The sequence below is a fragment of the Oncorhynchus clarkii genome, chromosome 20 (assembly GCF_045791955.1).
Source record: "Oncorhynchus clarkii lewisi isolate Uvic-CL-2024 chromosome 20, UVic_Ocla_1.0, whole genome shotgun sequence".
NCBI lineage: Eukaryota > Metazoa > Chordata > Actinopteri > Salmoniformes > Salmonidae > Oncorhynchus > Oncorhynchus clarkii.
In genome coordinates this window covers 29,454,733-29,470,787 of record NC_092166.1, presented here as the reverse complement: position 1 = coordinate 29,470,787, position 16,055 = coordinate 29,454,733, and the positions used below count along the sequence as shown (strand labels likewise).

The window sequence follows — 16,055 nt, the reverse complement described above, 5'->3', positions numbered from 1 at the left end:
GTAAAGATGCCTTAATAGAAAATGACTCAAATAAAAGTGAAATTCACCCAGTAAAAACTACTTGAGTAAAAGTCTAAAAGTATTTGGTTTTAAATATACTTAAGTATCAAAAGTAAATGTAATTGCAAAAGTATAAATCATTTCAAATTGCTTATATTAAGCAAACCAGACAGCACAATTGTCTTGTAAAAAGAGCGGGCTCCTGGCTACACTCCAATATTCAAACATAATTTACAAACTAATTTCCAGTTAATGAGTCCACCAGATCAGAGGTAGTAGGGATGACCAGGGATGTTCTCTTGATAAGTGAGTGAATTTGACCATTTCCCTGTCCTGCTAAGCATTCAAAATGTAAATAAGCACCTTTGGGTGTCAGGGAAAATGTATGGAGTATAATGTACAGAAACCCAAAATATGACTGAAGTAGTACTTTCAATTATTTTTACTTAAGCACTTTACACCACTGCATAAAGTCAGTCTGTAAAGAGTATAGGTCTTTAGGTGGCTTTTATTTTTCCCATGTTTTTTACCCACTACCCCTTTAAGATATGCAAACAAGCTTGGTTAATTATGCAGGCATGGTAAATTAGTGGGATTTGGGTCTGTGTATGAAAAGGATAATAAGTCCATACATCCATTCCCAGAACCAAAAGTAAGTAGTTGGTTCTGGCTGTGGGGATTGTAGCAATCACAATGCTCTAGTGGAGGGTCTCCTCTTCAGGGGCAAAGCTATAATCCAATTAGCTCGACACCAACTTCAATTATCTGATCTCGTTTGAGATATCGACTACAGGTAGCAGAATCAATAAAGACCTCAGAGCTTCTTATTTAAACATACAGTACAGTTAAGGAGTGTTTACATATGGAAGTCTGGGTTTGAGTAATGTTACAATGACTCTCAAAGGCTTAGAGTAACATGATGTGATGCTTAGTTGGTGTCTTATTGAGTTCCTTTTGGTGTTAGAAGGTCCTATTATCCTATCAAGAATAATTTGTTAAGGAAACTGAGCAAACGATAAAAATATATGATTGAATAAAAAAATTCAGACATTCAGTCAGTTTTTTTTTGTTTGTTTTTGTTTTTGTTGAATTTTACCCCTTTCTCTCCCCAATTTTGTGGTATCTAATTGTTTAGTAGCTACTATCTTGTCTCATCGCTACAACTCCCGTACGGGCTCGGGAGAGACGAAGGTTGAAAGTCATGCGCCCTCCGATACACAACCCAACCAAGCTGCACTGCTTCTTAACACAGCCCGCATCCAACCTGGAAGCCAGCCGCACCAATGTGTCGGAGTAAACACCGTGCACCTGGCAACCTTGGTTAGCGCGCACTGCGCCCGGCCCGCCACAGGAGTCGCTGGTGCGCAATGAGACAAAGATATCCCTACCAGCCAAACCCTCCCTAACCCGGACGACGCTAGGCCAATTGTGCGTCGCCCCACGGACCTCCCGGTTACGACAGAGCCTGGGCGCGAACCCAGAGTCTCTGGTGGCACAGCTGGCGCTGCAGTACAGCGCGACATTCAGTCAGTCTTATACAAGTATTGTACTTTAAAGAGTGCCTCTTTCTCCTCAACTGTCTCATAATTGTTCATTTTTTTAAAAAGCATGGCATTTACATTTGCAGCCTAGTTTTCCTCAGAGTCCAATGACGTTACACTTCTGCACTCAGCTTCTAAAAACCTGAACAAAGCTAATTATTTAGTTGACTGGCAATAAATCGGAGGCATTAAAACGCGTTCATTACTGAGATTAAGAAATCAACAAATCGCTGACTTCTTAAACTGTTGAGGTTACAAATCTTCATGCGCGGAACAGAACAGTACAGGTAAGACGTGAGCACTAAAAAGGCCAAACCATCAGACAAAAACATTGACCAAACCAGATAGTAGAACAGGCAAATCCCTTAAGACCCATTGACTTTAATGGAAATATCTGTTCAAGTAATTATATTTCTGTGGTAGTACCATAGTATCATCGAGGCAACAGTAGTATTATGATATGCTTATACAGTATGTTGATATTGCTTTTTCATGCAGGACCTGTCACAGCCTCACTGGAGAGGTAATTCTGTGTGAAGCAAAGTAATTTCGTTCCATCTAAGCATGACGATTAAGGTCAAAATGTCCTCCACCAAGACGATAAATACCAGGCGTGAACGATACAATGAGGTATTACGGCTGCTATTTCAGAGGCAGCTGTTGCCATGATGATGGCTGAGACAGCTAGCGCTAGGATCATTAGCACTCCCGATGTTCCCCAATGGGTACAGTTAGCCCACGGCTAACAGAGGAACGAATGGGGAGTTCAGTCACACATTAACACCAGCAATCAGCATTAACCCCGTGATCTGACAATATTTATCCAGCAGCTACACAATCAACAAGTCCTTTCCAATTAGATGTGGCCAGGGCAGTGGGCGGACGTGGAGCAACGTAATATGAATCCAATAGGAGGGAACAACTGTTACTGTGGAGAATCAAGAGGCAGATACGATGATTTTCCTTAATTAACATGACCACAATAAAAAAGAAATGATAGCCTAATGGCTGTGGTGATGTGGAGCAAGCAAGGAGCGAAGGCATCTTCTCCTACAGTCTACAGTATACATGTAACTCCCCAAATAATGGAAACACTTAAGTAAATGAAGGATACAAAGTATATTGAAAGCAGGTGCACTTACACAGGTAAATGTAGTTCCCGAGTTAAATAAGCAATTAACATCCCATCTTGTGTAGGTTCATGTGTAAAAATCTTGGGCAGGCCATTTTTTTGGCCACTATTTTGGCTACCATGGCCATGCGCCCAATGGATGACAACGCCCCCATCCACAGGGAACGAGTAGTTACTGAATGGTTTGATGTGTGTGAAAAAGATTCAAAGCATATGCCATGGCCGTCTCACGCACCAGATCTCAACCCAATTGAACACTTATTGGAGACTCTGGAGTGGTGCCTGAGACAGCGTTTTTCACCACCATCAACAAAACACAAAATTATGGAATTTCTCGTGGAAGAATTGTAGCGGTTCTGGCTCGTAGTGGGCCCAGCACCATAAGACACTTCATGTTGGTGTTTCCTTTATTTTGGCAGTTACCTGTATGTCCTCCTGTCCACCATTTACCATGAATCATAAAACTGTTAGAATGCATTTAAGTCACATAGTCATGATTCATCAGACTGGATGTCTTAACAACAAATACATAACATTTATAAATAATATAAACTGCAGATTTGGTAAATCAAGAAATTACCAAATTGGTATCGTTACAGATCAATGAAGAAGATCAGACCTCTGAGCATAAATATTTAGAGATCATTGGTACATGTTTGACACAGAGCTGTCTCTACTCCTAATGATCATCCCTCCACTCCACAGCAGATGCTCCATGGGAGAAGTGAGGACCGGAGGACCAGATTAGCACCTCTGGGGTTTGGGCTGAGCCCAGCTGAGCTGTCTACGGCAGGCAGAGAGGCAGGGCCAGGGAGGGACACATCTATCCTGCCTCACACTACCTCTCTCTGGAGAGATCGATTCAATGACCGCCTCAGCAAGGCCTCAAGGTGTGAGTGTATATGTGTGTGTGTGCATGTGCATGAGGGTGCAAGTGTGAAACTAGTGCGTGTGTGTATTTGGACATTATATAGTAGAGACTTTGAGGTGGTGGGGGCGACAAGTCATCGAAGGTGTGGTTTTGTATGTGTGATGGTGTGTATGAGGTCTTGTGCTGGGTTGCATATGTTGCACGCATCAGGCGGTCACTTAAAGAAGTGCTTTCTGTTCCTGTGAATTAACGTGCAGTTGGGAAGAACAGGCCAAGGCGGTGCCATCTGTAAATGTCACAGGCACTGCTTGCTCATTTTACACATCATTAAAGCCAATATTCCTAACCTGGACCAGAGCAATCAGGAGCAGGCCATTACTGAGACACACACGGCCCCGGGGGAACCGCACCGCACCAAAACGCAGAGCGAGAGGAGAATACTGACACACACATAGGTGCACATAAACAGACACGCACACAAGCCACAACCTAATAGCAAAACTACATTTAGCGATACGCGAAAAGAAAACACTGTCAATTACACGGCGTATCTGTGGGCAGTGCGTTGTGTACAGAGCCGCACAAATGAGAATCTTATTATTCCTTTCTCTGCGACGTGCATTGGGGGGCGTTTGGTTTGGAAAGCCGAGGAGCCATTACTGTAGCTGCTCTGGGCTCCGGGGACAGCTTTGCGAAATGAAACAGAGATGTACGGTATTGTCCGGGGAGGGAGTCAATGACAAAACAAAGTATTGAGATAAATACCCACTATTAGCACAGCGCTGTTAAACCTCCATTTCCCAATCCACTGCTGGACTCCAGAAGACATTAACACTGAACACACAGAGGTGGAGGAGTCTGGGTATTTATGTACTATACTGTATAACCTTAAACATACTGAGGTAGAGGGTGGGAGTGGAGGAGTCTGGGCATTATAGCATATCGTGTACACTTTATATATAACCCTTAACACACTGAGGTGGTGAAGGGAGTGGAGGATGTTACTGGATGTACTTTATATCCTAACCTCACTGAGGTGGAGAGTTAGGGTTAGGGCTAAAGGATTAGGAGGGTTAGGGATTGTAGGTTTTCCGCTCTGGATGTTAAGACATATTTATATAATCAATAAGACGTGTTACTGGGTTACCGATAGTTGGCAGGGGACGGTTATTCTCTGGGAGATGATACAACCACATCAAGGTTTCTTCTGAGCGCCCACTCTAAGAAGAGCAGGACATTTGCAATTAACATTTCAAATTCACATGGAACTGAGACGACACAACATGTTAAGACATAAAAGTAACTTACGAACAAAAACAGTTAGAAAAACAATTTCAAAACTATTAAGAGACAAACTAAACACAAACAAACTAACAGTTAAAAACATTACTGCTATGTCCTTGACAAGAGCAAACGTCCTCATCTACAGTGTAAAACTGTGAAGGATCTGAACCTCCTTTCCTTCTCTCCTCATTTCCTCCCGTCTTTCTCCCTCCATCTCTGCTGCCACTCCCCACTGAACACGCTGAACCCCCCCATTTCAAATAATGAACATTTGATACACTTTCCTTCCTTCTTTTAAAAGAGAAATAACATTAATGAAGCTCTCCTCCCTGACAGTCTGCATTAATCAGAAGGGCCTCCCCCAGAACACAAGTCTTTATCGCCCATCGATTTTCCAGTGGGGTTTTTTAAGGCAGGTGGCATGCGAACGGTGTGCGAGTGGCGCGTACAGAGAGCCCCGATGCCAGGCGGCTGCTGAGAAGCACATTAACGGGCTGTCAGTTGTCTCGCTATGCATCCTGCATCATTCCTTAAGCACATGAGAAGTTCATTACACTGCACACGGCTCTGACAGTGCACTAGGATATTAGGGGCTGTGTCCGTTGTGCACTTCCTCTGAGGAAAGCGTATAGTGGAAACGCAGCCGACACAGCAAAGAGAATTCACATTGCTGCCTCCGCATGTCACACCTATACAATACTGATTCGGAGATGTGTACGTTGAAAGCTAGATGCCATTGGAACTGCTCTTGACTTACATAGGAACAACTCGACTTTCAATCAATTGACTCACAATGCAGAAGTTACTTTCCTGACTAAAGTGGCCCAAAATGAACCCCACATTTCTTAGATGGATCTACGAGGTTCTGTGCTAACTTTGCCAGTCTGTCTCTTCTCTCTTAAATTGAAGGTTTGCATAGGGAACAGAATTAGGAAGTATTTCCTACTGTTATTTGTAGGGACCACAAGTTCTTCAATGGAAAAACTCTGTGGAGCCAAATTGAAGTCTAATTAAGGTGCAGTGGTTACCCTGGTCATGTCACATGGTCAGGAAAACTTCACTGCCCTACTAATTTATAAACATAACTGCCTGGCTAAGATATCTCCTTGGCTACAGCTCATGGTACAGACACACTGAGAAATCGGACTGCCGATAGGTATAGCACAGTAGGCCGTTCCTTCTCTTGCTAGAATAAAACGAGTCCATGCTGTGTACTGACTTGTTAACAACGAACCTGCCGTTTCTACGTGTAGAATCGCAATGCAATGAACTTGACAATTAGAGAGCACAAACCTCCACGTCAGGGAGCCGACAGAAGTGCCAAGAAAGATTAAACAAATGGGCACTTTTCCCAGTGTAATCCACCACCTTTTCATCTGAATTGTTCTTACTAAAACAATATAGCTGCATGAAAATGTAATGGATGTACATATCTTACATCTAGCTTTGTGGTTGAAAAAATATTTTTTTGTTAGGTTCAGTTTGATCATGTGCATGCTCATTAGTTAGTTAGCTAGCTAACTGAGCCAGGCAGTCACACACACACACTTCATATAGATGAATGGGGTGGTAAATGTAGCATAATGCACACAACATTAAATGTTTTACCAAGCTAGCTATCTAGCAAGATGAAGAAGATCCTTAAATTCAAATCTCCATTATCCCATACTGCCAGTGCCAGTTTGTTTGCTAGCTAACGCTAGCTAAAACGGTTAGAATCGTCATTTAGCACAACATAGCTAACAGGCAGCTGCTTCAATCAATTGATTATTAGTATAATGTTGCTAACTTCACTAGTTATCTAGTTGTGGCCATCTGGTTAGTATCAACAAGGGCTTACTACAAATTCTAGCTAGCTAGCAACAACATTAGTTAGCTTACATTAGCTACAGTAGGCACAAGCTAAACAACCTACTGCCACCTTGTGGCCTGGAGTATTTAAACTATTATTATTAAAACTTATTATTAAAACTATTATTACACTGGGCAGATGCGCTAAGTACCTTTTTGGCAGTCAGATTTCTCAGTGTGTCTGACCCTCTCAAGACTCCCTCACACACCCTGTTCTTCCCATGTTGACAAAACTGATTGCACACCTTAAAACGCGCATGCCCCTTTGATTTATGATGCTTCACAACAACTAAAATTCCGTTTTGGACTGTATTCCAGGGCTCTGATTGCCCTGTAAATGAGATAAACTGATAGCAATTTATTCAAGGATCCAACCTCTCCTTCCTCCCTCCCGTTCTCTCCCCTTCATTCAAGAGACACAACCTGCATCCTACACTTGAGTGATTTCGATATTTAAGCAATATGTCTGTATTCCGGAAGCGTTCAGTAGAACAGACAAGCTGATGCTAATAGAAAATCTTAGAAGAGAAGGAGAGAGAGGTAAAAAAAAAGAAGAAATAAACGTGCTTCTTTGACAGAGAACAAAACTTTCTGAATCCGCACGTTTCCATTGACACCACATGCTGAACTGCATTTACAGGTCAAACTATGATCACTCATCCACAACTAGAGCAGAAAGTTCGTCATTTTAAAACACGTGGACACATTTCAATGATTCCAAGCTACTGTATATGGAACAGAACAAAAGGTTGGGATGGACGTTGAGACGGGCTAATGTCCACTAATGATTCCCTCAATGCAATGTGACGAGGTGAATCCACCCAGTTTCCCAAGTCCCTAATGATAGCCATCACTCATTCAAGCCCCTAACACCATTATTGGAGTGATTCTGATAGTGTTGGTCCATTAGGGTCTAAAATATTGTTTGGTTTCTCTTTCAGGATGATACAGGGCATTGTGGGTAAGCTTACTTAGGACTAAATGGGGGCAAAATCGTGGTGATGTGAATAAGGCTTATACACTGAGTGTACAAAGCATTGAGAACATCTGCCTAATATTGAGTTGTCTCAATTTGTCGGGGCATGGACACACACTGAACAAAAATATCAAACGCAACATGCAACCATTTCAAAAGGTTTTACTGAGGTTTTACAGTTCATGTAATGAAATCAGTCAATTGAAATGAATTCATTAGGCCCTAATCTATGGATTTCACAACACTGGGAATACAGTTATGCATTTGTATAGTCAGATACCTTAACAAAAAAAGGTAGGGGCGTGGATCAGAAAACCAGTCTAGCTCCTTTGCATAGAAGCTGTTAATTGTGGCCTGTGGAACGTTGTCCCACTCCTCTTCAATGGCTGTGCGAAGTTGCTGAATATTGGCGGGAACTAGAACAAGCTGTCGTACACGTCGATCCAGAGCATCCCACACATGCTCATTTGGTGACATGTCCGGTGAGTATGAAGGCCACGGAAGAACTGGTACATTTTCAGCTTCCAGGAATTGTGTACAGATCCTTACGACATGGGGTAGTGCATTATCATGCTGAAACATGAAGTGATGGATGGATGAATGGCACGACAGTGGGCCTCAGGATCTCTTCACGGTATCTCTGTGCATTCAAATTGCTATCGATAAAATGCAATTGTGTTCATTGTCCGTACCTTATGCCTGCCCATACCATATGGAGCACTCTGTTCACAACCTTGACATCAGCAAACCACTCGCCAACACAGCACAATACACGTGGTCTGTGGTTGTGAGGCCGGTTGGACGTACTGCCAAATTCTATAAAACGACGTTGGAGGCGACTTACGGTAAAACAATTAACATTCAATTATCTGGCAACAGCTCTGGTGGACATTCCTGCAGTCAGCATGCCAATTGCACCACCACCACTTAAAACTTGAGACATTTGTGGCATTGTGTTGTGTGACAAAATTGCTAATTTTTGAGTGTCATTTTACTGTCACCAGCACAAGGTGCACCTGTGTAATGACCATGCTTTTTAATCAGCTTCTTGATATGCCACACCTGTCTGGTGTATGGACTATATTGGCCAAAGAGATATGCTCAGTAACAGGGATGTAAACAAATTTGTGCGCATGGAACATTTCGAGGGTCTTTTATTTCAGTTCATGAAACATGGGACCAGAACTTTACATGTTGTGTTTATATTTTTGTTCACTGTATATATAATTTTGAGTTGCACACCCCCAAGTTTGCTGGATGTCCTTTGGATGGTGGAACATTCTTGATACACATGGGAAACTGTTGAGCGTGAAAAACCCAGTAGCATTGCAGTTCTTGGCACAAACCGGTGTACCTGGCACCTACTACCATGCCCCACTCAAAGGTACTTAAATCTTTTGTCTGTCATTAACCTGTCTCCTCCCATTCATCTACTCTGATTGAAATGGATTTAAGAAGTGATATCAATAAGAGACCATAGGTGATCATCTGGATTCACCTGGTCAGTCTATGTCATGGAAAGAGCAGGTGTTCATAATGTTTTGTACTCTCAGTGTATGTTAAATACTGTCAAATCAATACAAAGCATTCCTCTCTACTCCTACAGAAAAACAGAGGGTAAGAACGATCCAAGACAGGTCCAAATATCTGAGATAGAGAAGCACAATGACCACACTAACCTATCTTTGACATTGAAACTACTGTACCAACATATCAACAACAGTGAAGGTGATCCGTGCTTGAAACGATGTGGTCAGTGGTCCCATTCAAACTGGAATGGGCGTGTGTCAGTGAAACCATTATAAAAGCGTAATGATTATAAATACTAAGCGTCATTAAGGAGGCGTCGGTGCCAACGCTGTTGCTATGCAGCGTATCAATCATGTTGATTGATCATCTCTGGCTCCAGTGACATCAGTTTTATGGCCTTAGAGATGGGACTGTGTTTTCACAATGCCATCCAATTAGAGCTGTCCATTCATCATCAGACTGGAGAATCATTATTAATTGGGCAGAGGGGTGGCTGCCACTCCCCTGCTGAGCTGAGGAGAGATTCACAGCTACTGGAGCTCAGGGCGATTGGTTCACACTATGGCTAAACATTAGGGGCGACTATACATAGACATGCACTTCAATAAGGTATGCTAACCAGATGTACTAAGTTTGCACCTTTTTTTCAGGAAGCTTGCCATTTCAGAATGTTTTGACTGGTTTTAGAATGTTTCTGTATTGTTGCAGATGGTTTCAGAATGTTTTGACTGGTTTTAGAATGTTTCTGTATTGTTGCAGACGGTTTCAGAATGTTTTGACTGGTTTTAGAATGTTTCTGTATTGTTGCAAACGGTTTCAGAATGTTTTGACTGGTTTTAGAATGTTTCTGTATTGTTGCAGACGGTTTCAGAATGTTTTGACTGGTTTTAGATTGTTTTGACGAGTTTGCAGAACGAGTGTCTTCGAGAACTCTTAGCCTAACTTCTGGCTTACCTTCATTGCCTGCAGACGGCCCGTCTGGCTTGGTGATGCCCGTGCTCTTTTTCCGTCTGTGTTTCTTGCGGTTGGCGTGAGGTGAGGGGGGAGGCTCCAGCTTAGGACTGGTGGCACTGCCCACTCCAGAGCTGCAGGTTAGGGGCTCGCCCATCCCGTTGGCTGTGGAAAGACGGAGAAAATCACTGATCAGTAAGAGAAATCAACTATACTTTTGACAGGTTACGTACAAGATGTTTGATACTGTGTAAATACGCTCACAGAAACATATTACATTTGGATTTCTAGAAGGGAAAGACGGAAGGCTATGATTCATGAGATATTGACTAGTGATGATGTACCATGTATTATAAAAAATACCAGACAGTGTTAATTCATACCAACCAAATGAACGCAAAGTGATCACAATGAAAAAGATGTCAACCCAGCACTCCGATACTAGCGATCCAAAAGTATCTATACTGCTGTGGCTTTAGAGCAGATGAAGGAAAGACAGACAGGTATGGGGGGCAGGTCAGCTAACAAATGGTTAGTTAGGTTAGCCTCAGGCCAAGCTCTCTATATGACTGTCAGTGACTGACAGGGGGCTAAGAGCCAGCTTAGTTTCTGGTAAGGTATTTTATAAATGTGATATTAACCTGCGCCACCGTTGGGCAGAGATGAGAGAGAGGGATAGAGGGCTGAAGGGATGGAGGGGGGTGTCAGCTTGCCATCTTTCTGGTTTCCTGACATTTGACATCACTTTCCCTCTTCTTTTCCCCCTCAGGATGCCATTATGAGTCCTGGGAGAGATGGGGGCCGGGGGCCTCAGGGGTCGGGGAGAGGGAGGGAGGCAGCGAGGGCCGGGGCCAGTCCATGAGCCCCATATTGCTCTCTTCCTACCACCCCGTGTGGAGAGCAGGCAGGATCCTCCATTGTCTACCATCAAAAGCTCATTGTAGTGTGGCAAACGCCATTCATTTTCCCTTCCCTCTTCCCTCCGCACCTTCCCAGCCGCAGGGGAGGAGGGCGGTAGACAAGAGAGAAGGCGGCTTGGATCAGGGATTATTGCTGTTGTTGTTGCCAGTTGCACATACTCTAATGCCGCCACTGTCGCTGGTTGTGCCATTAGCCACTAGTGTACAACATCAGACATTAGGCCTAATTTGGTCATTACCTTATGGGAGATGGGGCTGTGTTGGAGGGAGGAGAGGGATGTGGGATGGGCTCAGCAGGGGGTGAAGGATGTTAAAGTGGAGGATACTGGAGATCTTTAAAAGGCCTCAGGCGGCCAGGTTGGAGCGTGGGATCACAAATATAGGAACTAACACACTATTAGGCATACATATATGCTTGGGATTCTTTTAGTTATCATTGATGTACATCAAAAAACGATGCATCATGTGTCTCCACCGATACAGCTAGTATACCTGCTAGTTGAATTATCAGAATAATATTTACATTTTGATTGTTCTTGATCTTATTTCACATAGATAATAGTCAAACATGGACAAATGTCTAGAGGAAAGACACAAAAAACAACAAAGACTGATTATTGATTATAGCACCTTAATAGATGCTGCTGGTTTAATAAAGTATATAGTGACTGTGATGCTCAGTGCTGACCTAGCCTACTACATCACCAGTCCTCTCCCTCGCTCACCCCTCCTCTACTCACCGGGTGGTTTTGAATGGCAGCAGAGCCATACATGTAGCCGTGGCGTCTGTTTCAATTTCCCTGCTTCTCCCACAACAACCCCCCTGAGACCAGTCATTAGCTGGGCGCAGACAGCTGGGGGCACAGGGGTCCACAGAGTACCCCCCTCCCTCCCCTTTTACCCCAGCGTCTGTCCCGCCAGCACAGCTCCGTATGGCAGCTCTGAGAGGAGAACGAAGGGGCCCCACCCCTCCAACCTTGTTCAACTCTGGATGATGACAGGCAGCATTTGTTTAATGTGGCTTGAGGTGAAAGGGGAGGCCTCCCCTCTGGGGGCCCCGTCGTGTCATAAATACTTCTAATTATCAATTTTTGCCCCCAATGTTGTGGAACATGACCCATGATCCGCTGCTCTGCCTGCACCTGAAACATGGGTCATATTCATCAGGGCACACCGTAGCAAAACGTTTTGCGACGGAAAACAAATATGAGGTTGAAATACATTGCCGTTTGTCTTTGGCTCAGACTTCCCTGTCACTGACTCAATAGGTGAAATATGTTAATCTGTCAAGTTACATCCATTGGAGCCATATGATTACAAACTATTATAACGCCATTGATAGTTGTGTGTAGACAAAATGCTATTACTCACTGATAAGAGGCTGTTAAACCACGCATACACATAAATGAGCAACGCCGTGAACCCACTCTCCGAGGGTCTCTCGGGGAGAGTTGTGACATGCAAAAAACGCATTTCCAATACACACATTCATATTAATACACACTTGTACATGTGTGAAATAGGACAAATATTATCACCCACCAAATTATTATTTTTTATAGTGCAGAGTGAATGTAAACGTCATCTAAAAAGGGACCTACTCCACATTTAAAAAGTGAAAAAATGTTATTGAATGTAAAAAAACTAAAATAATTGGAAACTAAGATGTCTAGATTGTTTTCAGATGGCTTTCCTTTAACTTTTCACCTGGGCCTTGCTCCTTTCATATTTATTTTGATCCGGACAAACTCCCCAGTCCCTGCAAATGACAAGCACACCCATAACATGATGCTGCCTCCACGATACTTGAAGGTACAAAGGGTTTTACTCGGTGTTGTGTTTTATTGGATTTGACCCAAACCTGTAGTTTTTAATTGAGGCCAAAAATGTATTTGCGGTGTTGTCTTGCAGTATTAAATCAACTTTTATTGGTTGTGTACACAGATGTGCAGAGATAAGATAATGTTTCTAGCTCCAACAGTGCAGTCATATCTAGCAATACACACATAATCCAAAAAACAAACAAACTACAGTATTAAGAAATATCAGAATTAGCTAAATCAGAACGAGTAAATTCAGAGTCCAGCCGAACGTTTGGACACAACTACTAATTTCTTTATTTTCACATTTTTTCTGCATTGTAGAATAATAGTGAAGACATCAAAACGGTGAAAAAACACATATGGAATCATGTAGTAACCAAAAAAGTGTTAAACAAATCAAAATATATCTTAGATTGTAGATTCATCAAAGCAGCCACCCTTTGCCTTGATAACACTTTTGCACACTCTTGGCATTCTTTCAACCAGCTTCATGAGGAAGTTATCTGGAATGCATTTCAATTAACAGGTAGGCCTTTTTAAAAGTTAATTTGTGGAATTTCTTTCCTTCTTAATGTGTTTGAGCTAATCAGTTGTGTTGTGACAAGCTAGCAGTGGTATACAGAAGATAGCCCTATTTGGTAAAAGACCAAGTCCATATTATGGCAAGAACAGCTCAAATAGGCAAAGAGAACTGACAGTAAATCATTACTTTAAGACATGAAAGTCAGTCAATACGGACAATTTCAAGAACTTTGAAAGTTTCTTCAAGCGCAGTCGCAAAAACCATCAAGAGCTATGATGAAACTGGCTCTCATGAGGATCGCCACAGGAAAGGAAGACCCAGAGTTACCTCTGCTGCAGAGGATAAGTTCATTAGAGCTACCAGCCTCAGAAATCGACAATTAACTGCACCTCAGATTGCAGCCCAAATAGTCTTCACAAAGTTCAAGTAACTGACACATCTCAACATCAACTGTTCAGAGGAGAATGCGTGAATCAGGCCTTCATGGTCGATTTGCTGCAAAGAAACCACTACTGAAGGACACCGATAAGAAGAAGAGACTTGCTTGGGCCAAGAAACACGAGCAATGGACTTTAGACCGGTGCAAATCCGTCCTTTGGTCTGATGAATCCAAATTTGAGATTTGAGATTTTTGGATCCAACCGCCATGTCTTCGTGAGGCGCAGAGTAGGTGAACGGATGATCTCCGCATGTGTGGTTTCCACTGTGAAGCATGGAGGAGGAGGTGTGATGGTGCTTTGCTGGTGACACTGTTAGTGATTTATTTAGAATTCAAGGCACACAACCAGCATGGCTACCTCAGCATTCTTCAGCGATATGACATCCCATGTTGTTTGCACTTAGTGGGACAATCATTTGTTTTTCAACAGGAAAATGACCTGAAGCACTCCTCCAGGCTGTGTAAGGTCTATTTTACCAAGAAGGAGAACGATGGAGTGCTGCATCAGATGACTTGGACTCCACAATCACCCAAACTCAACTCAATTGTGATGGCTTGGGATGAGTTGGACCGCAGAGTGAAGGAAAAGCAGCCAACAAGTGCTCAGCATATGTGGGAACTCCTTCAAGACTGTTGGAAAAGCATTCCAGGTGACTAACACATGAAGGTGGTTGAGAGAATGCCAAGAGTGTGCAAAGCTCAAATTCAAAGCAAAGGGTGGCTACTTGGATGAATCTAAAATAGATTTAAATGTGTTTAATACTTTTATGGTTACTACATGATTACATATGTGTTATTTCATAGTTTTGATGTCTTCACTATTATTCTAACATGTAGAAAATAGAAAGAATAAACCAAAATCCTTAAATGAGTAGCTGTGTCCAAACTTTTGACTTGTACTGTATATACACACTATAAAAATGCATTCAGACTTTTTCCACATTTTGTTACGTTACAGCCTTATTCTAAGATAGATTAAATTATGTATTTTTCCTCATCAATCTACACACAATACCTCATAATGACAACCTTTTTGAAAAATTAAATTTTTGCAAATGTATTAAAAATAAATAAGTATTCAGACCCTTTACTATGAGACTCGAAATTCAGCTCAGGTGCATCCTGTCTCCATTGATCATCCTTGAGATGTTTCTACAACTTGATTGGAGTCCACCTGTGGTAAATTAAATTGTTGGACATGATTTGGAAAGGCACACATCTGTCTATATGAAGTCCCACAGTTTACACGAGCAATGGACATTAGACCGGTGGAAATCCTTTGGTCTGAGGAGTCCAAATGTGCGATTTTTGGTTCCAACCGCTGTGTCTTTGTGAGACACAGAGTAGGTGAACGTTCCCACAGTTGTCAGTGCATGTCAGAGCAAAAAACCAAGCCATGAGGTCGAAGGAATTGTAGAGCTCCAAGACAGGATTGTGTTGAGGCACAGATCTGGGGAAGGGTACCAAAAAATGTCTGCAGCATTTACTGTTCCCGAAGAACACAGTGGCCTCCAACATTCTTAAATGGAAGAAGTTTGGAACCACCAAGACTCTTCCTAGAGCTGGCTTCCTGGCCAATCTGAGCAATCAGGGGAGAAGGGCCTGGGTCAGGGAGGTGACCAATAAACCGATGGTCACTCTGACAGAGTTCCAAAGTTCCTCTATGGGGATGGGAGAATCTTCCAGAAGGACAACAGTAAAAAAACATGACAGCCCGCTTGGAGTTTGCCAAAAGGCACCTAAAGGACTCTCAGACGATGAGAAACAAGATTCTCTGGTTTGATGAAACCAAGATTGAACTCTTTGGCCTGAATGCCAAGCGTCACATCTGGAGTAAACCTGGCACCATCCCTATGGTGAAGCATGGTGGTGGCAGCATCATGCTGTGGGGATGTTATTGAGTGGCAGGATCGAGGGAAGATGGGAGACTAGTCAGGATCGAGGGAAAGATGAACGGAGCAAAGTAAAGAGAGACCCTTGATGAAAACCTGCTCCAGAGCACTCAGGACCTCAGACTGGGGCGGAGGTTCACCCTCCAACAGGACAATGACCCTAAGCACACAGCCAAGAAAACGCAGGAATGGCTTTGGGACAAGTCTCTGAATGTCCTTGAATGGCCCAGCTAGAGCCCGGACTTGAGCCCGATCGAACAGCTCTGGAGAGACCTGAAAATAGCTGTGCAGCAACACTCCCCATCTAATTGGCGTGAGAGGA

At 42.9% G+C, this 16,055-nt stretch overlaps 1 protein-coding gene across 2 annotated transcripts in view; it reads right to left on the bottom strand.

Moving 5' to 3' along the window:
- Positions 1-16,055, bottom strand: part of LOC139376171 (arf-GAP with GTPase, ANK repeat and PH domain-containing protein 3-like) — a 222,046-nt gene that overhangs the window by 41,172 nt on the left and 164,819 nt on the right. For both annotated transcript variants that reach the window (XM_071118439.1, XM_071118438.1), the window contains exon 13: positions 10,140-10,301. In XM_071118439.1, the coding sequence (XP_070974540.1) occupies positions 10,140-10,301 (162 nt within the window). The remainder of the gene's footprint in view (positions 1-10,139; positions 10,302-16,055) is intronic.